Source organism: Erpetoichthys calabaricus, chromosome 4, assembly GCF_900747795.2.
Source record: "Erpetoichthys calabaricus chromosome 4, fErpCal1.3, whole genome shotgun sequence".
Lineage (NCBI taxonomy): Eukaryota > Metazoa > Chordata > Cladistia > Polypteriformes > Polypteridae > Erpetoichthys > Erpetoichthys calabaricus.
Genome location: NC_041397.2, coordinates 33,928,943 through 33,956,442, shown reverse-complemented (window position 1 = coordinate 33,956,442; position 27,500 = coordinate 33,928,943). Strand labels below are relative to the sequence as shown.

Genomic DNA, 27,500 nt, shown 5'->3' with positions numbered 1-27,500 from the left:
ACGGGACAACATGTGAGCGTCCCGAAGCAAGCAACCGCAGGCTCCCAGCGCTGTAGCAGTTCACCGTAAAAGAGAATTAGAAAAGATCGCGGTCAAGCTATAAGTGCCTGCCGTCGATGGGTGATGCAAGGAACATTATAAATGCAAGAACACAGTATTACTTAGCCACTAACCTGGTCACGACCCTACCTGATTGCTGTGTCTCTGTATAGGAGAGCGGTAGATCCCGCTACAGTAAATAACTGTGCTGTTCCTGTTTCACTCTGAAAAAAACTGGTTTTGCTAAAGTACTGGGACTCAGCCTCGTGATTTGGGGTGCATGACAGGGATTTGCACGTGGTCACCATGCTATAGTAAACAGTATACACTCATACAGATGTTGACCATATGAGTGAGGCACACCGACTGAGAACGAGCATGGGAGACGATTACCCACAATCCCCACGTGACGCTCGGTGGACAAAGTGTACACGTACCACTCGTATTGCAAGACCTCGCTCATTTATCAAGTTAAAATTTATTAAAAACTTTAGCTCGTCTTGCAAAACACTTGCAAACCAAGTTACTCGCAATCCATGGTTTCACTGTACCTCTTTTAGGTTTACAGGCATGTTTTAGAGATGATGACTTTTTATTCATTGTTCTTCATATATATGAATGTAGGCCTGTAATAAAGGTTCTAATTTATGAGACTTGCTATGGGTTAATTTTTTATTTCCTTTTCATAGTGTATATGGCAGTACGTTCAGAAAGTATTAAAACCCCTTCACTGCATACTTTATTGTGTTAATTTTAAATGGATTAATTTGTAATTGATGCGCCCAGTCAACACACAGTAACCCATAATGACAGAGTTAAAACATTTTTTCAGAAAGGTTGGCAAAATAATAAAAATCAAAAACTGAAATCTCTCATTCATATAACTTTCAGACTGTAGCACTCCAGATTATTGTCAGGTGCATGCTGCTTGTTTTTATTCTTCTTCTTGAGATGTGCCTAGAAGTTGATTGGAATCCATCTGTGGCAAACTGAACTGATTGGAATTCATTTACAAAAGCAAACAACTGTGTGATTGAAGTCCCACAATTCATACTGCATATCTGGACAAAAACCAAGCCATGAAGTCCAAGGAATTCTCAGTGGACCTCAGTCAAATTGTGGTGAGGTATGGATCAGGACAAGAGTGTTAAACCATTTCTAAAGATTTGAATGTTCCCAGGAGCACAGTGGCATCAATAACTGTGAAATGGAAGAAGTTTAGAACCAACTGAACTCTTTCTAGATTCAGCCATCTGACCAAACTGAGTAATGGTATGGGTGTTGGTCAAGAAAATGACCAAGAACCAAATGGTCACAGTAACAGAGCTTCAGAGGTCCTCTGCAGAGATGGGTGAACCTTTCAGAAGGATGACCATCTCAGTAGCACTCCATCAAACAGGCATTTATGGTAGCGTGGTGTGACAGAAGACACTCTCTTGTGTAAAACGTGTATGACAGTTTAAAGGACTCTGAGAGCTTGAAGAAAAATATTCTGTGGCTTGATGAGACAAAAATGTAACACTTTCAGCAAAACTCCAAGCACTGTGTCTTCTGAAGACCAGAAATGTTCATGACCTGTCTAATGACATTCCTATAGTGAAGCATAGCAGTGGTGGTAGTAACATGGGGGTGTTTCTCAGTGGCAAGGGCAGGGAGACTGGTCAGAATTAAGGGAATGATGAATGCAGCCAAATGTAGAGAGGCCCTTCTGCCGGTTGTGATGGTTCACTTTTCAGCATGACAATGGCTCAAAGCATACAGCTAAGACAACACTGCAATGGCTTTGGGAAAAGTCTCAGAGTGGTCCAGTCAAATCCCATAGAAAATTTGTGAAGAAACCTGAAGATGGCAGTTTGCAGACTTTTCCCATTCAGTCTAACAGAGCTTGAGAAGATCTGCCAGGAACAATGGGATAATGTACTCAAATTCAGGTGTGAAAAGCTTGTAGAGACTTGCCCAAGATGAATTGATGCTGTAATAACTGTCAAAAGGGCTTCTAAAAAGTACTCAATTAAGGGCCGGAATACTTACATGAATGAAAGATTTAAGTTTTTGATTTTTAAACAATTTACCAACCTTTCTGACAAACCTGTTTTCACTTAGTCGTTCTGGGATATTAAGTACAGATTGATGGGCAAAAATGGCAAATTTGTCTATTTAAAATGAAATGTACAACACAATAAAGTGTAGGGGTCTGAATATTTTCAGAATCCACTGTAAATTGAAGCATGTGAGGAGTTTATGTGTCTGTTAAGGTGCATAAATACATTTTCCTTGTATCTCTTGTGGGGAAAAAGTACCGCAAATTCTATTTTTTTTTACAGCAGAAATGCAGTAATTATGCTGGTCAGTGTTCAGACCTGCAGACCTTTTAATTTGAAAACATTACGACATCCAGTACCTAAAGAAATTTCTTTACAGGAAATGGGAGGAGAAATTTCTGCCAGGTGGGCAAATAATGCTTTGCTGATGGAGAGGGGAAATGAGAATGTTAGCGAGCTGCTGTAAATCAGTTGCTTTTGTTGTCTGAGAAAATGAAAACAAAGAATCAGCGGGGGCCCTGAGTGTGCATACAGTCGTGTGAAGCAGCAGACCAAGCAAGATAATGCCTAAAAAGCAGCACAGCATTTCAGCCGTGAAGAAATGTTTGGTGTCTGAGAAGTCAGCCCCTTTGGTTCACTGTGCATCACAATGAGGATTTTAAGATTGCCTGACATTTTGACTGTTTCTCTTTCTTTCTCTCTCTCTCTCTCTGTGTCTTTGCAGCAGTAGCTTGGCTTCAAATTTATTTCTTCCTTTAACAATGCTAGATTTTTAATGAGGCTGTGATATTTACAGTCCTGCCTGAAAGCCAAGGAAGTAAAGGAGCTAGGTTTGTTATTGGTGTTATGCAAGCAGGCTCTCTCTTGCTCTCCCTCTTGCTCGCTTGCTCTCTCACTCAATCTCTCTCTCCCTCCCTCTCTCTCCCCCTCTCTCTCTCTCTCTCTCTCTCTCTCTCTCTCTCTCGCTCTTTTGCTCTCTCTCTCTCTCTCTCTGGAGACTCGGCTGACTGATGGGCTTTTTAACGTCACTGCAACTAGATATATGGGTGCAGCCTCGCTGTACTGCAGCATGATGCGGTTGTGTATAATTCAGTGTGTTGTGCTTGGATACAGAGCTGAAAGGAAGACTGCAGTACACACACCGAGTATTCATGCGAGATTTTTGCTTAAGCGGAACCTGTGAAATTCCTATAGCAGCAGCAGGAAAAAAAAGCATTCATCACTCTTCTCAGTGTGGCTCCAAGTCTGTGCGCAGTATGCTGTGTGTTTGTCAGAGGCAGCTCACTATATTGGCCCTATCAACTCAAAAAGAATGAAGTTCACCCGGAGAGCCGGCACGCAACACAAATGACATCTCTGATACTCATCAAGAAGAAATTGTGGATCTGTTTGAAGAAAACCCTCTTGGACAAATAGTAAGAATGGCGAAAGATGGGTAACCTACAGTTCATCTCTGACCAGTTGCAGAGAGTACTTATTATTGATCAAGAGGCAAAATTCTGTTCCTATCAGGATCAGCACCTGTTTGCTCCCAAACATTAAATTCACATTGCATCAGGCCTCTTCTTTTATTCTTTACAAGAGGACAAACTACTAGTGGACACAGGTGGCTTTGTGGAGACGATACTTCCTATGCTGACCTGTCATCTGCATCAATAAGTGGAGACACTCACACATGCATAAGCTACCCGACTATTCTGCTGATTAGTCTTTACAGGAGTGCGCTGCAGACATGGCCAGCCAACAGGATTCAGGATTTTTTGAAATCAGCATCAAATCCCTTTTAAAATCATGGAGCAACAGTGAGTAATCAAATACTGTGTTTTGTTCTTTGACTGTCTTTGTGTGAGAGAGTGCATGTGCTTTTTTAATACGATCCTGAAACAGTCTGCCAGTTTGTTTCAAGCTGTAGAAGAGCTTTAAGATCTTCTGGTTCAAACAGTGCCGTAAGATTTAAATTGCTTATAAATGCAGGACATAAAGTTAATCTCACTGGATTCATTTTAGTCCAGTGATTGATAAATTATATGCATTTTGTGGATAGCATGGTGTCGCAGCAGTTAGTTTCAGGGAGCAGCCTCCCCAGGTTACATTTACAGTCTTTATTGAGGGGCATCACCAGCCGACATCATCAGAATTGTTTTCAGACAAGGGTTATTTTGGTGATGGTAGAATTATTTTTGTCTTCTGTGAGCTGCCCTGACCCATCTGCTGCATGTAATATCCTAGGGTAACCCATACTGTCCCTGTGGACAGAGACAGGATATGCTTTGGTCCATAATAAGGCGGAAACACTCGGATTGTTGGGGTCCTCAAATGACAGCACCGTTTGTGTATCCTGTGTGTGGGTCAGCCGTTCTTGTTCAGCCAGAGCTTGTCCGTCTCACTGTTTTGTGTAATGAGTTAATCAACTGAGAGAAAGTGCCATCAATAACTATTCTTCTTTATGTACTATGAGGTCATTTTCTGGATTGAAGCAGGCGGCCTTTAGAAGTGTATTTTGTACAGAACATTATGTTACAGTGCTTTTACCAATATTATAAGCTTGTTATTTCCATTGGTATTTTCTTAATACTTTGTAACACTTAGATGAACCAGATAGTCAGGAATTGTAACTTTCTTTTCAGTTTCAGCAACACCCTCAATTAGCCTTTTAACCTGCTTTTCATTTAACTCATCAGAAACAGTTCCTCTGCAGTTTGCCCCAGAGGGATTTTTGACAATGTAGAGTCTGAATTTACTTTTCTGGTAAATGACTAGCTATCACTGCTCCTAGTGTTAATAATGTTTTTCATGACAGGTCCAGTTCCCATTTACTGATAAGTACCCCTGTGATTATGCATGTTCCCCTTAGTGGCCTGCTCTCTTCAAAGTGCTAATGATGCCATTAATGAAGCATATTTCAGTGCCATGAACCTGAAACAGGTGAAGATATTAAGTCGAGCACACATGCATTTTAGTTAAAAGGCATTGTCCTAGTTATGTGTCAGTGAACAGTTCACTAAAAAGTACAGCATAACTGTTTGGAGAACAGTAAATATGAATACATTTATTATCAGTTCATTTATTTTCAGAACCCATTATATCCACCACAGAAATGGTCCTCACACACAGCCCTGGTGTGGTAGCTGATTGTCATTCCAACAGATTCATTAATCCCCCATCCAGATATCCATCAATTATTTTTCTAACTGTTTTGATCCATTTCAGGGCTACAGTTGTTTATTTATTTAAATGTATTCTATTTACATGAATCAAACATATTGTGCAGCAACACTCAATTCATTCAAAGATGCATTCATGTGAGCAGCACAGAGATACAACCATTGTGTTCCAAAGAAATTAAAAAATCTGTCAAGGATAAAAGAAAGTACATAACCTCCTCCTTCTGCTTTGCATGCCATCCACATTTTATTTAATTGCTTCTCCTACCATTTATCAAAGTGAAGCTCAGTTTTATAAAATAAACTAGTATAGATAATAAATGGAACAATGCACTGTGGTCGTACCCCATAGGATCAGCATGTCCTTAATGCTTTTTTTTTTTTTAATTCGGTTTGTTTAAAAAAAAAAAAAAAAAATTTTTTTTTTGCTTGAAGATTGTTGCATTTATTTATTCTAAATACTTAACCCATCCATCCATTTTTGAATCAGGGTTGCTGGGGACCTAGAGCCTATGCTGGCCTACCAGACATAAGACATAGAGACGAGCCTGTCTAAGGGCACACATCCACACTCAAACGTATGTGGCCAATTTCAAGTTAATCGGACATGTACAGTAGTACATGTTTGAGAGTCACAAACACAGGGAGAATATGCAAAATCCATACAGAAAGTTAATTCATTGAGGTTCAAGTCCCAGTCTTCAAGAGGTCAATGGCAGTAACACAGACAACTGCTGCACTCCTTCTTAGAAGTCGGGGAATGAATTACATTATTTTAGGAGACAAGTGTTTTGTTTTAGAAGGTCTGCAAATTCTCTTGTAATCGGTCCACCCATCTTTATGTTAACCTGTCTTTCTTTATCCACTTGTTGAGTTGCGGTGGTAAGTATTGACAGCACAAGGCAGGAACCATTCTGGGTGAAACATACATTAGTTGTTCTCCTTTTTGTGCTACATGAGAGGCTACTTTATAGCCATTGAGAGAGAGAAAGAAAGAGAAAACAGAGAGACATGGATAGGAAATTTCTGTAAGGGCACATTAACTGCAGAAATAACAAAATAACATGTTCAATTACTGTTGTTAATAAATACATTCATTGGAATTTAAAACGAGGTACAGTGGATAGGACTGAATTTGGAAAACACTGCAGTACAACATTTTGGGGACTTGGAGCAGCAGGGACAAGGCAGTAATCAACCTTGGACTGAATGACAATCCATCATGGAATACGCACACACAATTCATATCAATCACACTAAACCAATTTAGATTTGTCTATTAACAAAGTCAAGACAAAGTCACACACATGCAATTCTTGTAGTGGTCCTGATGCTAAACACAAACTGTTTTGCTTTAATGCAAACAGGCATATAATACATGAAAATAAGCTTCTTCCTTTCTTTTCAAAAACCTTGAGCCATGATGCTATTCATAGCTTTCTGTTGTAGCTGGCAGGAAATAAGTAGAGTTCAAGCTAATGTCCCTCTTACTCTTTTAATTACAGTATTAATACAGAAACCCAGTTTTTACTAGGCCAGACATGGTCTTAAATAATTTTAGCCAGTCGTTTTTGTTAATTTGAGATCCAGCCTTCATATAAATGCTTCATGTCCCCGGCTCAGAGTGCACTCTTTTGCACATTTAGTTAAATAAGGTCACTTATGTACAGAGATGCTTTCACAATTATAGAAAATTAAAATCTTTTCCATCCTTCATTTCAAAAAAAGTTATCAGGCAACCATTGTTTAAACAAAGGTCTTAAGATTTCAAAATGTTAAAGAAAACATAAAAGTATAGGTTTAATCATTAAGGGACAATGCACTTTGTTACTAGGCTTTTCTAAATTTGTACTTTTTTTCTGAACTAAACAAATGACATGTTGCAAAGTCTGCTGTCTTCTTTAAAATTATCATGTCCGTGTGTTCCACTGGTTTATCATCCACTTTCATTTTAAATCCACAGTCCATTCATTAATTTTGTAGCATTGATAGAAGCAATAGCTCTGTATACAGGCCATTATGCATGATTGAAGAAGGAGCAATTTATTTTCTTGTTCTAAACCCTTTATTGAATTTTCAAAAAAGCAGAACAATCAAATAATACATTGTATTGCTTATACATTATACAATATTATGCACTCAGTCATCTATGCTAAATTAAACAATAACTTGAAGAAGTGTAAAAAAAAATAGATTGAAGATTGAAAAAGAAATGTCTAAGAAAGAAGAGTTGTGCTTTTAAAAAGAGTTCAGTCCATCCCAACTGAATGGATTTTTGTTAGGGTTGACCAGTATATTTTTCAACACTGTTTCTTAATTGCTAGTAATTCATTATATATAGTAATCGTTTGATCCTAATCATACAATAATTAATGAATGTGCGTTATTTCTCATTTTTTCTAGTTAATCTCTCACCCACAACAGCCTTTCACTAATGAGAAACAAGAGCATGTATCCCCGTCTTGTATCAGTTTGAATCCTCTCCACGCAGCCACGTCTTCCCTTACTCAATAACATGGTCATCATTCCCATGCCTTTGGTTAATATCTTTCAGCGCTCCAAGGATGTGGAGATCTGAGGTAGCAGGTGCGGGGCTGTAGGGTGGATGATTCAGATCAGGCATTGTCATTTTACAGGAGGATTTTTACAACATTTTAATGAAGTTGAATTCTCCTTAAATGATCCTGGAGTTTGAACGTACAGATTTGCTTTTACAGTTAAGAGAGCATGGTCTGATGTTTATACTTTTTTGCATCCCAGAAGACTGTAACCATGACTTTCTCTTTTAAAGGAGGTAACCTTAAATTTGTACTTCCAAAGCGAAACTGGATGAAGTTATTCCATTCTTTTGACCTCCAGTTCAAAGTTCTGGACACAAATCTTTCTTTACCATTTTATGACCAATAATTAGGCTTCATTGAAACCTACCATTTGTACACTTTACCAAATTGCCTAAGGCAAAGTTGGTGTATTTCTGATTAACCACAGAATTACTTGTAGAGATTTCCTGTTAATTTTATTTGAAGTATAGGAAATGTTGGAAAATTTTTGTATTTTTTTTCCAAAGTTTTAGATGCTGTAAAACGGGGGTAGGCAATGTTGGTCCTGGATGTCCACAGTGGCTACAGGTTTTTGTTCCAACCCTGTTTCTTAATTAGAAGTCAGTTATTGCTGATGAATCACTTATTGCTCAAGTGATATTTTTGTGCTTCGTTTTTATGTTCTCGCTTGTTATGGTTCCCCACCCTTAATTTATTCTTTCAGTCTTGAACAGCTGCATTCACTGTTTTAATGGCTCCTCATTAGCAATAAGATGCAAATGAAAAAAGGAGCCAGCAGGTCTCCATCTAACTTGTTTCCATTTACACCTGTGTGGATCTATCTATCTATCTATTTGGTTTAATAAATCTCTTAAGAGAAATGTATCACAAACAAAAAATTATCAATTTTAGGCTTCAAATCATTTGGATATCTTTGGAAAGGGGAAAAATTCTACAATATAAGAACCTAACATTGCAGACTAACAAGCTGTAAAATTAAAATAAGTTCTCAGATTGGCAAGTATTGGTTTATAATTGGGTTGGAAAAAAAAACCTGCATCCTCTGCGGCCCTCCATGACTGATGTTGCCTGCCCCTGCTATAGAACATCCCTGATGTTGAAAGATGTGCAGTGTTCTTTCATATAAGCAAGGAGCTAGTCATCTAACAAATTACAACAATCAGCTGTTGTTACTGTTTGCAATTTTATGAAGAGGGCCTTATGAGGAAAAGGTTTACTGATATCACCATGGCTGGAGACATAGGCAAGAAGGATTTGGGGGTCCCTAAAACCCATCCTCATACAGCCCATCGCAAAGTTGTATGACATTAAAAAATTTTACCCAATATAACAGTACATCTGAATATTATTTGAACTGCTTATTTTGCAGTGATGTTCTGTGCCTATAATATTATTTTTTTTTAAACTGTTATTATTTATTTATTGTTGACATTCCATACCCTAATTGTTTATGCGCAGAACCATAATGGCTACCATATATTCTGTTGCAGATAACATATGATCAGAGCAAACTGGTCATTATGAATTATATCATCCATTCAGCTATTTTTCTAACCCAGTTATCCAGGCCATGATTGTGAGGAAGCTCAAGTCTCTCCCATCAGGCGCAAGGCATGAACAATCACTGGACAGGCCATGTGAGTGATAATCTGGTTTTGAATTTAAAACTAATAAAAACACTCTGCACTTTTAATCAAAACACTCACAGACATGACATGAATACTCCTGTCATGTCATAGAGGACGGGTAATTCTTCCTTTTGCGGCTTTTGTGTCTATAATTAGCAAGATTGTCAGAGAGGTAGGGTATCGAACTTCCTAATCAACTCTAGGCACCTCAAAAACAGCCACTGTCTGGTGAAGAAAAAGAGTCTGATCACGCCATGAAAAGGCAGACCACTGGAGGCTAGGCATTTTACAGTGGAACTTATGCATTTTCAGTATGTTACACTGGTGCATATGTTGAAGAGTTATGTCCTTGGATAGACTGGAATAAATGCTAGCATTTGTTGTTCCATGCAATAAACAAGTTAGCAGTGCGTTAATATGTTAGAATAATCCTTTGTGTTCAGAAAATGTTTTTGTAGTCATTTTATCCTGAACTAAATGCTGTGTCTTTTTTTTTAGAGAACAGCTTATAGCAAGATCAGTACACAGATCTGTTCAATGGGAAGTACACAAGCGATTCTCTTAGGTGGATCTGTTTTTCATTTGCCAGTAAAAGTCATCACTAAATAAGCTCCTGCTTTCAGTTCCATATTTACAGTGACAGAAAATTAGACAATATTTTGCTGGGATTTTTGCCCCTAAAACTTAAATTTCTTGGCCATTCTTCTTCTTGTTTTCCTTTGGTTTGGTGAAACTGCAGCCAGCTTTAACGCTTCAAGCAGAGGAACGACAGATACCAAATCCATGTGTTCAGGCTTTTCATTTTTGTTCTTAACAGTCTATTTTCCTCAGTGTAAATTTTCTTTAATGCAGGTAGTATGTTGCTTCTAACAGCCAATTAGCAGATGTATCTGAACAGGATATTGTAGTACAAGTATAAAATACTATTTATATATAAAAAAAAAAAAGTTTTTATCTTTTAAGCAGGCACTTCCAAGAAGCATTTGCCTTGCAATAATGGTCTTTAAATATGTAGAAAAAAGTGACATCACTGATGGCTATCCCAAAAGCTTCTGATAGTATGGTTATGGTGGATGGCCACCATAACTAACATGGGGCCTAAAGCAGCAAAACCACTTTATATTTTTGCAAGTCAGAGTGCAATAAGAGCCTTACTTACAATGCAGTCTTACTATTAGTGCATCGACTAATTGAGCATGGAGTTCCATAAATGCACAGTAGTAATGTCCATCAGTCCCATGGACCAATTAACTCCTGCTGAGTTTACTGATAGGTTTAGTTTGAAAATTACTAGAGATCTGATGAGTGATAACACTGTTACGCTTCTTAATAGTGAAAAGCACATACATGAGACACAGATACATACTTTTTTTTTTTTTGTTAAAGTGTGCATAATCAGACAAAATCAAATAAGATCTGTGGCGCAAACCATGTTAAACATAATGAGCTAAAAACAGAGTTCACAGTCTAAGTTTCAACTCTGGTTGGTTCATCAGTCAGAAATCTATGCTTGATAACCATTACACCTGAAGTGATCTGATGCTAACATATACTGTATTGTATTTATGGTAAGTAAATGTCATAGAATACTTTTGTATGCATAATGCATATTGTGTCAGCACATAAATCTCGTCTTCTGCGCCCAACGTTAGCCATGAAAATGTGTCAATTGATAATAATCCAAGTATTAACTAATGCAAGGCCAAATTTGATGTAATGAATGTAAGCATCCAGCTACAATTTGTATTACTTAATTTACATACTAAACCTCCATTAAATGTTTCTTATTTACCAATTTGCATGTTCCCTTTGACTTTGGCTTACCTCTTTCATGTACAACTTTAGCTGCTGGATCTTCTGCTTGAAAAGCTAATAACCAGTCAAGCAAGATGGCAATCATTTTCTCACCAGCCTCATGTCTGAAAACACAATACTGTAGGCAGTCCATCCATTCAGCACTCAGCAGTGCTTGTGCAGTCAAAATTATCTAGAAAAGTATGTTGGCTGGAAGAGTCTATTCTAAATTAGCAACAAAGGCTAAAGTCATGTATCAAAGAGGTAAGTCAACATCAAAGGCAACTTCAGAAGCAAATTGGTAAATAATAAACATTTAAAGGAAGCTTGGCATTTTAAATGAATAAAAACAACAGGTGGATTATTATATTAATTACTACCTATAATAAAACACCAACTCTGCTTAACCTTCTAAGATGGGTTGAAATTTAAGTAATCAACAGAGACCTCAGTGTTAATATTTGCAGTGCACCATCTATTGGAATATAATTTGTATTGCATTTAGTAATAATACATTTTATTAATAAAAATGTTTGTGATGTGCCATCTGTTGGAATGACAAATGCAATGCATATGTCTCTGTTATATGCCATTTTGTATGGCATTTGTAAAAAAAAGTGTTAAGGTTGATGATCATCCATTTATTGAAATGACAAATGCATTTTATTGCTAAAAATGTGCCATATTTGGTAATGACAGCGACATGGCAACTGAACAGATACTAAGGTAGATTTTATAGCTTCATGGCATAAGTCAGTGTTAGTGAAATAAAATTGAATTCACAAACACTGTGGTTTGCTATGCAAAAAATGATTGAAACCAGTGGCATTTTGTTTCCAATGAAATCGTGCCATTGACATAAGAGGCTTCTAGACAGGAAATAAATGGCTGTCATTTACATGCATTCATTCCATATGCTTTTTTCATTTAATATTTAAATGAAGATCTTTCCCAAAAAAAAACAAACAAACAACAGAATAATTTCCTGTCAAGTGTAGATGTTCTTTGTACCATCAGATGTAATCTGTAATTTGCTATTATGCTGACATCTGAGACAGTAAAGAAACTCGAAGCTCCATAGCACTTGGAATGAGTGAGCATATCTTTGAACCTTTTCTGTAGAAACCAAGATACTGCTAGGTTTCTACTCCAAAAAAACTTTTAAAACCCTAGAAATTGCAATCAAATTGTGTAACCATAGAATAGAAGGGGCTATCCTACCCAGTAGTCTGCAATATATGGCTGTACTGTACTAAATGGGTAGTAGTGTGTGAGTGAGATGTTTATTAAACTTAATTTTTATTTTTAATATTCAAAATTGCTATAATTATTTTTAGTTATCCTTCCTTTATTTAGCCAGAATAAAGCAGACCAGAGTAAAATCCTGCCACAGTAAATGGCATTGTGGGATGTGGTGCTTAGACACCCCACTGTATTATTTGCACTGGATATGAAATAGGAGGCTGGGGATTCTCACATGATTCTCCAAATTATATTTGATATTTCTCTGTTTGAACCTGCAATGTATAAACTGACCAATTAAGTTCTACACTGTGAATTCCTAGCCTTGTTTCCAAGAAATCATCATGGCTGCCATTTTTGTGTTTTTGTTTCTTTCAATTCTTAGTCGATCTAAAGTAAGCCACTCCCCTCCACACTCCTACTGCACACATTATATATAAATGCAAAAAATTATTTAAAAAAAATATTATTATCCTTTCTCCGTACCACCTTGTGACACTCTCAGTCTTGCTAACTCGCCCTTCAATGCAGTTGGTTATAATGCCAAGGCAGAAAAGCAAATTATCTTTTCAAGAACGTTGAATATTTTATGTGAACAGAAATGCAAAAAAAGTAATGTTTGTAGAATGTAAAGTTAGAGGATAAAGTAATTCATAATATTGTTTTTGACAAGGCAATTTCATTTTTTATTTGCTTTTTATTATGCTTTATTGCATACTTTTTACTTTTTTACTACATTTTATTATTAATTGGTATTTAAAGTAGACAGTTACAGTGAAATACTCAAATAACTGATTTTCTATCTATAATAACTTTTTTCCTCTCGCGCCCCGCATGCTCTTCTATGATCAAGTCAAGTTGGGGAGCATGTACTGGTACAGTGCGTTGCCACACCCACTACATGACGAAACAACTTGGGATCTCGGTTGGCAACGCCCCAGGCAGACATACGGTCCAGTCCCACCCTCCGGAAATGACCCTCTATCTGCCGCAGCCAGGTGTTACGTGGGTTACCCCTTGGCCTGGTCCAGCCACTCAGGGCCCCAACAATAAGGATCTTATGAGCCGGATCACCCTTGGAGAAAAAACACCACATGGCCGTAGTGCTGTAACTGATGATCCCTCACAATGCAGGTAATGTGCCTCATTCGGGACTCCATGAGCAACTGCTCATTCGACACAAAGTCAAACCAACGGTACCCAAGGATTTTCTGGAGAGACACAGTACCAAAGGAGTCCAGTCTTCGTCTCAGGTCACTTAGCAAGACAGGAAGCACCAGGACCCTAAAGACTTGGACCTTCGTCCTTTTGAATAGATATCGGGAGCGACACATACCCCTTTCCAGTGACCTCATGACCCCCCATGCTCTCCTAATCCGTCTACTGACTTCAGTGGAAGAGTCACCAGAGACATGAAAGTCACTGCCAAGGTAAGTAAACCTCTCGACAAGGTTGACACTCTCTCCGCAGACAGACACACTGCTGATGGCTGTGCCTAAGAGGTCATTAAAGGCCATGGTCTTGGTTTTTATCCAGGACACTCGCAAGCCCAGACACTCAGACTCATCACTCAGTCTCTCGAGCGCCCCGATCAGAGCCTCCACTGACTCCGCGAAGATCACAGCATCATCGGCAAAGTAAAGATCCGTGAATCTTTCTTCACCAACAGATGCCCCACAGCCGCTTGACCCCACGACCTTGCCCAACACCCAGTCCATATAAGCATTGAACAGAGTAGAAGCAAGAACACACCCCTGACGAACCCCAGAATCAACTGGAAAAAACAGAGATTCAGCCTCCACTCTGCACAGCACTCACAGTACCAGTGTAAAGGCTGGCCATGATATCCAGCAACCTTGAGGGGATCTCGCGAACCCTCAGGGCAGCTCGATCAACAGAGTTGAATGTTTTATAAAAATCGACAAAGGCTGCAGAGAAGCTCTGCCGAAATTCGCGTTTGTGCTCCATGAGAACCCTCAGTGCCAGGATGCAGTCAATGGTAGACTTCTTCGGTGTAAAACCAAACTGTTCCGGTCGCTGGTAGGTGAACAACTGATCACGGATCCTATTGAGGACGACCCTAACAAGGATCTTACCCGGAATCGAGAGCAGTGTTATCCCCCTGTAGTTGCTGCAATCCAGGCGATCGCCCTTCCCTTTGCAGATAGGGACGACAAGTCCTGTTTTCCAGTCAGTTGGGATGATACCAGTCTCCCAAATGGAAGCAAAGATTGCTTGCAATGCCAGGAGGACAGCCTTACCACCAGCCTGAAGAAGTTCACCCTGGATACCACAGATCTCTGCAGCCTTTCCTCCCCTCAGCTGGTTCACCACCTGTGCAATCTCAGTGAGATTGGGTGGTTCACAGCTAATTGGAGGATCAGCCTCAAGGACCGTGGACCCAGAGATTTCTAGCGTTCTAGCTGGAGGATCAGCTTTGAACAACTGCTCAAATTAGCCAGCCCAGCGGGTCACAACTGCCGTGTCATCCGTAAGGACCGTTCCGTCAGCCGCCCTGATAGAACGCCCTGATGGAACTTCTATGTACCTTTTCTTGAAATACAATTGCTTTCTCTAATGGAGGATGAGTGAAGCAAGCAGGGTGCGGATCCGCAAGGGGAAGCAAAGGTGTGTACACCCGATGAGCATCACATGTCATGTACTCTTTGTATTGTTTGACATGTACTCTATAGCATGCCTATGATCTGCTTCTCACAACTGCGAGAGTGTGGTGGATGACCACCCAAATAATCAGACTGCAATTTATTCAGAGATGCCCCTTCAGTCTCAGCTTTTAAATCCCAGCTGAAGACTCACTACTTCAGTTTAGCATATCTTGACTAGAGCTACTGATTAACTGTTGTTAGTCATTAGCACTAAAACATAAGTAACATGATAGTTATAATTTGTTACTAACCCTCACCTATTCGGTTTCTCTTCTCAGTACTCAAATGTGGCACTTGGTGCCACGGCCCACCTGCCAAGTTGTTTTGCCTGCCTAAGGTAAAGTCATCCTTGATAGATGATCACAGGAATCATGGGGTAGAGGGGTCCTTTCATCAGATTGGCTGGCTCAGCGCTGTTTCAGCTGTGGAATGGCCAAATGGGGGAGTCAGCTTGATGGCTGAGGTCTCCAGGATTCTAAACAAATCCAAATCATATTATGTGATATCATCTACTGTTAAATTCTGGTCCGTACTTGTAAAATTTTTATTTTTATACTGTATTGAGGATTTGTTCTGTTCTGTGTATTGTATTGTTTTGTATTGTTTTGACACCCACTGCACGCCCAACCTACCTGGAAAGGGGTCTCTTTTTGAACTGCCTTTCAAGGTTTCTCCCATTTTTTCCTTACAAGGGCTTTTTTGGGAGTTTTTCCCAAAAGGCTGGGGGGCTGTCAAGAGGCAGGGCCTGTTACAGCCCATTGCGGCACTTCTTGTGTGATTTTGGGTAATACAAAAAGAAATTGTATTGTGTTATATTTAGACCTAAGGATAATAGGTGTGTGTGTGTATAAATATCTTCTTCTATAATACACTACCATGGCTGTTTGTTTGTCTTTCCAGGATTTTAAATCACCTGTAGCTCACAAACCGTATTTAACCAATTGACTTGAAATTTGGTACACATATACTACGTGACGTGTACTATCCTATTTCGGGGTGATGATTTTATTACTCTTTTTATTTTTATTTTATTTTATTGTAGAATCAACTCTTGGCAGCGTGCGGCAGGGTGGCCGTGCTGCGCATGCGTACGTGCGCCATTCTCATTCCCCATCACTTTCGCTAATCATTATTGAGGCAGATTGAAGACTTAAGTGCCAGATTAAGTGAAAAATTAAAGAAAACGTACTAAGTAACTGCAACACAAAAACTAATTTAATCAGTTTTAACGCGAAAAGATGCAGACGAAAGAAGAGAAGCAGTGGGCTGCTAGGGTGGAGAAAAGTAGAGCTGCTCAGGAAGCAGCAAGCGCATCAACCTCTGAGCAAATGAATGCTAAACGTACAGAGAAAAAGGATGAATACTATGAATGCTCAAGTCAAGTGTATTCACTGCACATTATCGTGCAGTGTGCTGTTACTGGTAAATATAGATACAGGGTGAGTCAAAATTATGTTAACATTTGAATGTCAGAAGCAATTTATTCACAAAACATACTTCATATGCGCAAGATGATTTACAGGAATGTCTCAACCTGTTCGCCATCATATTCAACACATGTTCCATATGTGGCACATAAATTGTCCACAAAAATAATATATACACGTAGTAGTACCATTAGTGCTAACATAATTTTGACTCATCCTATGTATGTATGTGTGTGTATGTATATATATATGTATATATATGTGTATATATATGTGTATATGTATGTATGTATGTATGTATGTATGTATGTATGTGTATATATATATATATATATATATATATATATATATATATATATACACACAGGTGCTGGTCATAAAATTAGAATATCACGACAAAGTTGATTTATTTCAGTAATTCCATTCAAAAAGTGAAACTTGTATATTAGATTCATTCATTACACACAGACTGATGTATTTCAAATGTTTATTTCTTTTAATGTTGATGATTATAACTGACAACTAATGAAATTCCTAAATACAACTAATGAAATTCCTAAATTCAGTATCATCAACATTAAAAGAAATAAACATTTGAAATACATCAGTCTGTGTGTAATGAATGAATCTAATATACAAGTTTCACTTTTTGAATGGAATTACTGAAATAAATCAACTTTGTCGTGATATTCTAATTTTATGACCAGCACCTGTGTGTATATGTGTATATATATATATATATATATATATATATATATATATATATATATATATATATATATATATATATATATATATATATATATATATATATTCATGACATTCGTAGTCTGAATCACAATCTGATTGTATGGGTGGTTACCTACCAGGTAACGCTTGTGGTTGTCTGCCGACTTGCAGACCAACCACAAGCATTACCTGGTAGGTAACTACCCATACAATCAGATTGTGATTCAGACTACGAATGTCATGAATGTAATTACTCCGATCTACATACTGTCAAATAAATGAACCACACGCCATGGCGCAACGTAAAGAGGCTTCACCGTTGACGTCCGAGGTTCAGTCCCTGAGAGGGGGTGCAGTGAGTGTGTATGCCTTATGAGCCCAGAATTAGGGCGAAACACATGTAGCGTACTCTTTGCATTATATATATAATATAATATAATATAATATAATGACACTCATGTATTCAACTGATTTAAAAATTTGTACTAGTGTTGTAAATGGCTGTTACTGTTTGATATGACTGATTTATAAGTTATTATTCACATCATATCTATAAAATATCAACACCAGAATGAATTTGGAAAAGAAGAGGAATAATAATAATAAGAAGAACATATGGCTGAAAAGCCCATTTTTCAGCAGCCATTACTCCATTGTCCTAATAGTAATCTCTGTTAGCTCAGCCTTAATATATCATACTTAAGTGATAATTGGTTATTAGAGAAACCTTTAAAATGGTATTAGCAAAGCTGAAACCTCCTACTCTGCCCAATAAAGTAAGTAATTTTGTTTTTTCTTGGGTTGTAAGGAAAGTTCAATTCTGGGTTCAAAATGGCCAAAATCAAACAGCTTTCTCACAAAACCCATCAGTCTATCGTTTTTTCAAAATGCAAATTATTTCCATGCATCAGATTTCTAATCAACTGAAGATTTTATGTAAACGTGCCCACTACAGTCTTGAAGAAGAGGGCCAACTGGATTTAAGCAGTATGGAAAAACAGGGGGAAGGCCCAGGTGCACGGACATCAGAGTGTGAAGTTTGAGAAACAAATGGGCTGTAACTATTTTCAACATTAGTAATGTCTCAGCTATATTTTTTAACTTAATACCTTTTTGATAAAAAAAGGTATGAAATTCTATGAAACTCATGACTTTTTCTTTGTGATTCCAATATTTTGAACACTACTATATATATATATATTGCATATTTTGGTGCATCTGCATCATACAGTTGAGGATATGTGGAAAAAGACTACAAGAAAGCTTGAAATTGCTGAAAATTTTAATCAACTTGGTAAAAAGTGTTTTGACCATTTAGTTTAGGTATCATTTTATTAGTTTATTTTTTGGTATATTTTTATGCCAGATGTTTTCATCAGTTCAGTAGACCAGGGCATGCAAACTGTTTTCTAAAGGGCCAGATGTGAATGTTTAGGTATTCCCAGGGTCCACATATGAATCAAAGCATGTAATTTATTTACTAATCACATAATATTTAGATAAAAAAAGCATTTTATCCAGATATTTCTAACAACATTAAAAACATCTGAAGATGCATCTGAAGTGAGGCGTACTAATAAAGACCGGAGATAGGCATATGTTAGCCAAGAATGTAAATGCGGAATATTGCATTTCCTGGGCTTTGGCCCCCCAGCGACCCAAATAATTGGATTAAGTAGTTGTTTGAAAGGATTGATGGCCAGATGAATATACATTTTCCACATTACAGCAACTCTTCAATAACTTGAGGTAAAAGTACGAGATGAAATGAAGAATCCTCCCATTTTGTTTACCGTCCTTCTTAGCAATAAAGTCGCTTATTTCTGGAGCTCTCTCACTTCAAATAATTTTGGTCAAGTTAGTTTGAAGGTCTTAAATGTCCTCTGCTATTGTAATTCTCAGCAGGTTTTAACATGAAGTGCCTATTCATTCATTCATTTATTTTCCATATAAATAATAGAACTTAAGACAAGGCACATTTTTGTGGCTCATTTCTTCCCCAATTTATCCTTATTAAGCATAAGTCATACACTTAATTCACGTTCATCTTGTATTGCGATTTAGGGTTCAACAGTACGGGACATCCTCAGAACAGCATACAAAATAATTATTAAGTAATGTTAATTTTGAAAAAAAAATGTGAAAAAATGAAAAGGATCAGCTTAAAATCAATAAAACAATATATAAATGTATGCATTCTTCACTGCTTCTGTTTGATAACAAAATGTAATTATGTATTACCTTTCATTTTTTGTGTCATTATTTCATAATGTCACAAAAAAATGCACTTGTCTGAAAATGTGAAAAGGCAATTGCCTCATTGCCTCTCCTTGTGCCCAGCCTGGGTACTCTATCCAGGTAAGGGCTGTAGTATTCATGCCAGACTAAAATTCATGAAAAAACCCTTTTTTGGGGGACATTGTCTAAATTGTCACTTGTGGCAATCAATTTTTGTTACCTGTCCTACTACAGGCCTTAGCCTAATGTTACTAGATTATTGTTACTACCTCTTTTGTAAGTCGCTTTGGAAAAAAGCGTTTGCAAAGCAAATAAATGTAAAGGTTAATGTCTTTAATGAGGTGGTCCTCAAAAAGTTCAGTCTTTAAAAATGTTTTCTTCAGCAAATGTGTACTGACATTTTTCAGCTAAGGAAGATAGAAATTTCACGGTAACAGCAATGTATTTCTTGTATAGCCCAAAATCACACAAGGAATGCCTCAGTGAGCTTATCAGGCCTTGGTTTTGACAGCCTCCCAGCCTTGACTCCCTAAGCAGATGAGAAAATAATTCCCCCAAAAAAACTTTATAGGAAAAAGAAAATTGAATGAAATCTTGGGAACGGCAATTCAGAGAGAGACTCCCTTCCAGGCAGGTTGGGTGTGCAATGGGTGTCAAAATATAAGGTAAATAGATAATATAATTAAACTGTCATTAAAACACCCCAGACTTGCAACGTGTTGCATGTTGATTAGCACATGCAAGCAAGAATTTCACTTTACTAAGTAAACATGACAGTCATGACCCTACAAACCCTATAAAGTCATGTCAGAGGTGTCTTGGGGAGCTTTTGTTTTAACGACATATTCCTTCATGACAACAACCATTGTTTGCAAAAACAATCCCAGTGTTCCCACTTAGTGCTGCTGAAGCTGTTGACCATTAAAAAAATAGTTGAAAATGTGTCATGGATATAATGTGTACAGACAAAGGTTGGTTGCTGTAAAAGACAGCATGAACAAGTCAGCCAAGTTTATTCTGACGTCTGAGGTTTTATTTGCTGGTACCAGAAATGGCTTTCTCAAGCTAAATAGATAGACAGCAGAACCGGAATGTGGATTAAGGTGAACTGTAGTACTGACACTTTCATTCTGACAGCCTACTGTGCGGAATGTGTGTTTTGGTAAAGAAAATCTCTTGTAAGCCACATTCTAATTTTGGGATTGTGTTACATACCACAGAATCTTATTTGTTCTTTACCTGGCTCAAGGGCCACAGCTTGGACAGCTCTGAAGTTGATCAGTTTTCAGATCTAAGATGCTGCCAATTTTAGTTGGCGGTGTCTGTCATTTTGCCCTCATGTATTTGTAGAGCTTTGTGTTTTATGTCTAATATTAAAAGAGAGAAATATGCTCAGAAATCTGTGATGTGAACCATATTGATGCAGAGAAGAGAACTGGCATTACCTTACGTTCAAACTGAAGCACTGATATAGAAAAGATGACCCACCTGCAGTTTTATTTGTGAGTTTACAGTTGAGATTACAATGTAGACTCTGGCAACTTCTGACAAGTGTGTCTGCCTGGTGTTTAAAAATGGAAAACTTGCAAAGATAAGACCTTTGTGATCTGACAGGGAGGGCTTCTCCAGAAGCCCCTCGCTCTCATGCTGGAACAACATAACAATATAAAATGGAGAAACCTGATATGGCTTGAGAGAGAAGATTAAGAATGGTCCAGATCACCTATTAATGAAAAGAAGCTGGCTAATTTAGTATCTTTGGATTTCATAAAGTCTGAATAAAGACTAGCCTAGTCTGTCAGAAGGACCATCCATCCATCCATTATCCAACCCGCTGAACCCGAACACAAGGTCACGGGGGTCTGCTGGAGCCAATCCCAGCCAACACAGGGCACAAGGCAGGAACCAATCCCGGGCAGGGTGCCAACCCACCGCAGGACACACACAAACACACCCACACACCAAGCACACACTAGGGCCAATTTAGAATCGCCAATCCACCTAACCTGCATGTCTTTGGACTGTGGGAGGAAACCAGAGCGCCCGGAGGAAACCCACGCAGACACGGGGAGAACATGCAAACTCCACGCAGGGAGGACCCGGGAAGTGAACCCAGGTCCCCAGGTGTCCCAACTGCGAGGCAGCAGCGCTACCCACTGTGCCACCGTGCCGCCCAGAAGGACCACCAAATAACAATAACATATATTTTGCTAATTATTGCATGTTGTGAGTATGGCCTGTGTCCCCTCCAGGGTTGGATCCTGCCTCATGCTGCCCTAAAAGACTTTAGCTGAAAGGAATTCTTAAATAAAATAAGTAGGTTCTTGGAATTGATGGTTGAATGGATTAATGTCTTTAATATTGTACTTTTGATGTCACTACATAGTAGTGGATGGTGCCTATCTTAAAATGTTTCCTTTCCCATTTTCTCATTTTACTATTTATTTAATGACATTTCATCATCTAAAACTGCTAATGTTCTTATTTATGTCTTTTTTAGATTTAGAAGGTAAGCATTTTGACATATTGTAAATGTGAACCTTTATTCTTGTTTTCCCAATAAAGATTCTAAATACCTAAATATGCTGAAGTCATTTAGATGCATCTTTACCAACTGTAACTCTCGATTGTTTCTCACACATTGTACAGTGCATCAGGAAAGTATTCACAGCGCATCACTTTTTCCACATTGTGTTATGTTACAGCCTTATTCCAAAATGGATTAAATTAATTTTTTTTCTCAGAATTCTACACACAACACCCCATAATGACAACGTGAAAAAAGTTTACTTGAGGTTTTTGCAAATGTATTAAAAATAAAAAAATTTGAGAAACCAGATGTACATAAGTATTCACAGCCTTTGTCGTGAAGCTCGAAATTGAGCTAAGGTGCATCCTGTTTCCCCTGATCATCCTTGAGATGTTTCTGCAGCTTAATTGGAGTCCACCTGTGGTAAATTCAGTTGATTGGACATGATTTGGAAAGGCACACACCTGTCTATATAAGGTCCCACAGTTGACAGTTCATGTCAGAGCACAAACCAAGCATGAAGTCAAAGGAATGGTCTGTAGACCTCCGAGACAGGATTGTCTCAAGGCACGTATCTGAGGAATGTTACAGAAAAATTTCTGCTGCTTTGAAGGTTCCAATGAGCACAGTGGCCTCCATCATCCATAAGTGGAAGAAGTTCAAAACCACCAGGACTCTTCCTAGAGCTGGCCGGCCATCTAAACTGAGCAATCGGGGGAGAAGGACCTTAGTCAGGGAGGTGACCAAGAACCCGATGGTCAATCTGTCAGAGCTCCAGAGGTCCTCTGTGGAGAGAGGAGAACCTTCCAGAACGACAACAATCTCTGCAGCAATCCACAAATCAGGCCTGTATGGTAGAGTGGCCAGATGGAAGCCACTCCTTAGTAAAAGGCACATGGCAGCCCGCCTGGAGTTTGCCAAAAGGCACCTGAAGGAGTCTCAGACCATGAGAAAGAAAATTCTCTGGTCTGATGAGACAAAGCTTGAACTCTTTGGTGTGAATGCCAGGCGTCACGTTTGGAGGAAACCTGGCACCATCCCTACAGTGAAGCATGGTGGTGGCAGCATCAAGCTGTGGGGATGTTTTTCAGTCGGCAGGGACTGGGAGACTAGTCAGGATAAAGGGAAAGATGACTGCAGCAATGTACAGAGACATCCTGGATGAAAACCTGCTCCAGAGCGCTCTTGACCTCAGATAGGGGCGACGGTTCATCTTTCAGCAGGACAACGACCCTAAGCACACAGCCAAGATATCAAAGGAGTGGCTTCAGGACAACTCTGTGAATGTCCTTGAGTGGCCCAGCCAGAGCCCAGACTTGAATCCGATTGAACATCTCTGGAGAGATCTTAAAATGGCTGTGCACTGACGCTTCCCATCCAACCTGATGGAGCTTGAGAGGTGCTGCAAAGAGGAATGGGCGAAACTGGCCAAGGATAGGTGTGCCAAGCTTGTGGCATCATATTCAACAAGACTTGAGGGTGTAATTGCTGCCAAAGGTGCATCAACAAAGTATTGAGCAAAGGCTGTGAATACTTATGTACATGTGATTTCTCAGTTTTTTTATTTTTAATAAATTTGCAAAAACTTCAAGTAAACTTTTTTCACATTGTCATTATGGGGTGTTGTGTGCAGAATTCTGAGGAAAAAAATGAATTTAATCCATTTTGGAATAAGGCTGTAACATAACAAAATGTGGAAAAAGTGATGCACTGTGAATACTTTCTGGATGCACTGTAAGTTGGAATATTGTTCTCCAGTTACCTGTGTTAGTGTAACAAGGTTGTCCAAGGTTATTCTACTTTGCTCTCTCATTGCATCCTTATTATATTTCTTCTTCCAACGACTTGTTTATTTTACCCCGGTATCTTCTAAATCAAAGGCAAACTGCTTACAGTCCAGTGAAAACAGCAACAGAAATCTAATGCCTGTTATAGGTGGAGAAATTTATTTGATATGTTTGTGAATTTAGATTTTGCTGCATACATACTACAAGTGTATTTATGGAATTCAAAATAGTGAAAAAGTTTGAAAACTCAATGCTCCCCTGAGCCATTCATGAACTTTAATAAGCCAGTCCTCCACTGGCACCAACTCTGCTGCTGCCTTTCTTTTTAAGATGGCAACACTTTCCCTGTGTGCCTATCTTGGCATATACGGTATCTTTTGAGGCCATTTCTGAGTTATTGACGCAGTCTATACTACTCCGAGGCATATCATATCCTGGTGGTGCCGTCCTTTCTTCTGGTAAGATAGCATGTGCAGTCAGAGCCAGTGCTAGATTGTCCTATTGTGGGTTCTTGCTATGCTTTGTCTCTGTCAGGAGTAGTAGGTCAGCCTTTACGGTGCAGTATTATTTATTATAGACATTAGGCAAGCACAGTTGATTCACAGCTCCAGAGACTGGGGTTTAGTGTTAATGTTGATTGGCTTCTCTAAATTGTCTGACAGGAATGGTTATTAGTGCATGGGTGAGAGTTCCTGGGTTAATTTCCGCATTCCATCTGAGGTTTTCAGGGTGAGGTCTGGCTTCCTTCATCCATTGTCCAGAACAAAGCAGGTTCAGAAAATTAATCTGCTGAACCCTCTCACAGTTAACCTGGAACCAAACCTAGACAGAAATGTAAATATAGTTTTGTCATAAAGAAAACAATGCTGTATGAAAAATTATACCGTAATGTATACAAGTATTCTTGTGGCGCAGGAGTTTTTCTCAAACCTTTAATGTGGTACTATTGATCAGTAAACCCATTCATTTTTACAAATTCATTTCTTTCACTACTGTTATAGAGAGTCAATAACTGTCTAGGCAGCATCAAGTACAAGACACGAAATAGCTGTGGAGTATGGCAGATGTATGCACTTCTGACCAATTCCTGGTTTTGGAATGTGCAAAATAAATAATCTCACACTAGAGAAAACAAATGTGGACATAGGCAAAAGATGCAAACTGCAAAGGCTAAGAATTCAACCCTGAGCTTGGGTACCAATCTTTGACTCAAAAACGTGAGACTAGGAAACAATTTTACTTTTCAGGTGAATATAATGATTTATCTGTACTAGAGTTAATTTTAGCATGGCACTCATTATGTGTAATACAGTTATTCACATCATTGTTTTTTATTTTTATTGACAGAATCTTCAGGGCATTTTGTGATTTTTTTTTTTTTTTTTTTTCCCTGATGCTTGCATGTTTGTATTAGGAAGCAACGTTAATTCATATGCTTGTTCCATTTTCTGCTGAAACTTCCTTCCGTCTGTTTCTGTGTCTCTAAAAGCCTTTAGTTAATTGCATCTCCCCCACCCAAGTATTTTACTGCATTGCTTACATGCTTATTGCTGAATGTCACATCACACTGCTCATTCCATCTGGAAGACTCAAGAGTTCATGGTGTGTCTGTTTACCCTTTCTTCATATACCGTAGATGAATAGATAGATGGATGTAATGGCCTGTAGTGGATCCTTAAAGGCAAACTATGAACCCAGAATGACAAAAGTGAGGCCCACCCAGTTTTACCTCATTGTTTTTAAAAAAAAAAAAGTACACAAAAAAATAGGACCCACGAAGCTGATTTTGTTTTTCAAACCCCAATGGATAACAATCAAAAATAACCCGATTGGGAGAGAAAACTGCAGACCTGGCAACATTGGGTCCAGTGTTACACTCAGTTTTGTTTTAATTCTCTTTTTTCACTACGACCTCCAGGGGATCCAGAGTGTGTTTTATAACTGAGCCTGCCCTTTTAATTAGCTTGTTGATTCGGTGGACTTCACTTGCAGTGATGTTACCAGCCCAGCACACTGCAGTGTAGAAAATTGCACTGGCCATCACAGAGTCATAGACGATGTGAAGGATGTCACTTCCCACATTAAAGGATTGTAGCCTGCTCTGTCCTCATTAATAAGTACAACCTGTTATTATTGTGGACCCCCAAGTACTTGTAGGAGTGGACCACCTCTTCATCCACTCCTTGAATAGTAACTAGACATATACATTCTTTGGTGTAGCGAAAGTCAGTAACCAGTTCCTTGGCTTTGTGGATGTTAAGATGCAGACAATTCTCTTTTCCTCTCTCTGACACACTAACACTGGAGTACTTTCAGCCAACAAATTATTTAGCAGAAGTATGTCAAGAAATGCTACAGGGGCTTCTTCATACTTATATGAAAACGACTGCACAGTGCCTCACTATAACAGCAAAGTCGGAACTTTTCTTTCTTTTTAATTTTCTTGCATTATAGTCATTTTGGTGTGTGTTGAAACCAAAGTGTTTGTGTCTATCTATCTATCTATCTATCTATCTATCTATCTATCTATCTATCTATCTATCTATCTATCTATCTATCTATCTATCTATCTATCTATCTATCTATCTATAAAAAGCCAAATTTTACCTCAGAGGACAAATAAAGGTCTATAACATTCTATCTGTTTTTAATGGGTTTTTTTCTGTTTTCACATCTCCATTTTTTTATGTTTGCCTTCTGTGGTGATTGGTTCATGATTGTGGCTGTATTGGTTTTGAAAATGGCTTTGGTTTCCTGTGTGATGTCACCATTTTGCCCCCATATAAGATTTTTGTGCATCCAAACTTTTGGATTAACCTACAGTAAATCTACTATGATTTTATGCAAAACATTATATTTGGGGAAATAAATATTAGCTATGTTTAGGACATTTTGACTTCTACTTTTTGATTCATTTGTTGGTTTGATTTGGGACTCAAACTAATGTTTTGGAGCTGACGCACTTTTTTTTTTTTTTTGACAGTTTTCTTGTTTTAACCCTGGGCTCCTTGTTGCACAGTTCTAGTTCCAGTTTTTGTCTATTTTGGGTTTTGGGCTGGCCTTTCTCTAGTTTTGACTACAATATCCAAGCAACAGCAAAATGGTAATAATTTATTATCAATAAATCAGTAGGATTAGTAGGAACAGTATTATTATCATAGGATAAGTTAAAACAAGCAATAATAAGTAAAAAGGCCAGTGCCTCTCTGGGCCTACTTAATACATAAAAGGGACTCTTGTCTATTTATGGGGGGCTGGTCAACTTTACAATTAAGTGTAAACTAAAAACACCATGCAAAGGCTATATCAACACTGCTGTGTTTAAAATTAAAAAGGACATTTTTAAACAAAAGCAATGCCAGGCCTCACTAGAGTTTTCACCTTGTTTGTCCACACTAAAATGCCCAAACATGCATATGACATAGACCTTCAGCGACACTGGGAATGTGTGAATTAGTGGAAAACTCCTAGAAGAGACTGTATAGTGAAAAATTCAGAAACATGAGTAAATCATAAACCCGTGTGCTTTATGCTCTTTCAAAAGTATCAGCGCGTACAGGACTGTGATAACGTGTTTACAGCCTAGAAAAAGGAAGAAATTCTTTATGAAGCCGCAGAGAATAGCCCCTGTGTCACATTAATATGCTGATCAC

At 38.3% G+C, this 27,500-nt stretch overlaps 1 protein-coding gene across 8 annotated transcripts in view; it reads left to right on the top strand.

The window, feature by feature from the left end:
- LOC114649938 (protein furry homolog) overlaps positions 1 to 27,500 on the top strand; it is a 471,909-nt gene that overhangs the window by 165,469 nt on the left and 278,940 nt on the right. For 2 of the 8 annotated variants that reach the window (XM_028799328.2, XM_028799324.2), the window contains exon 1: positions 3,137 to 3,883. The exons of the other annotated variants lie outside the window; for them this stretch is intronic. In XM_028799328.2, coding sequence (XP_028655161.1) covers positions 3,814 to 3,883 — 70 coding nt within the window. In that variant the 5' untranslated portion in view covers positions 3,137 to 3,813. Of the gene's footprint in view, positions 1 to 3,136; positions 3,884 to 27,500 lie in introns of those variants that run through there. 8 annotated transcript variants of the gene reach the window in all.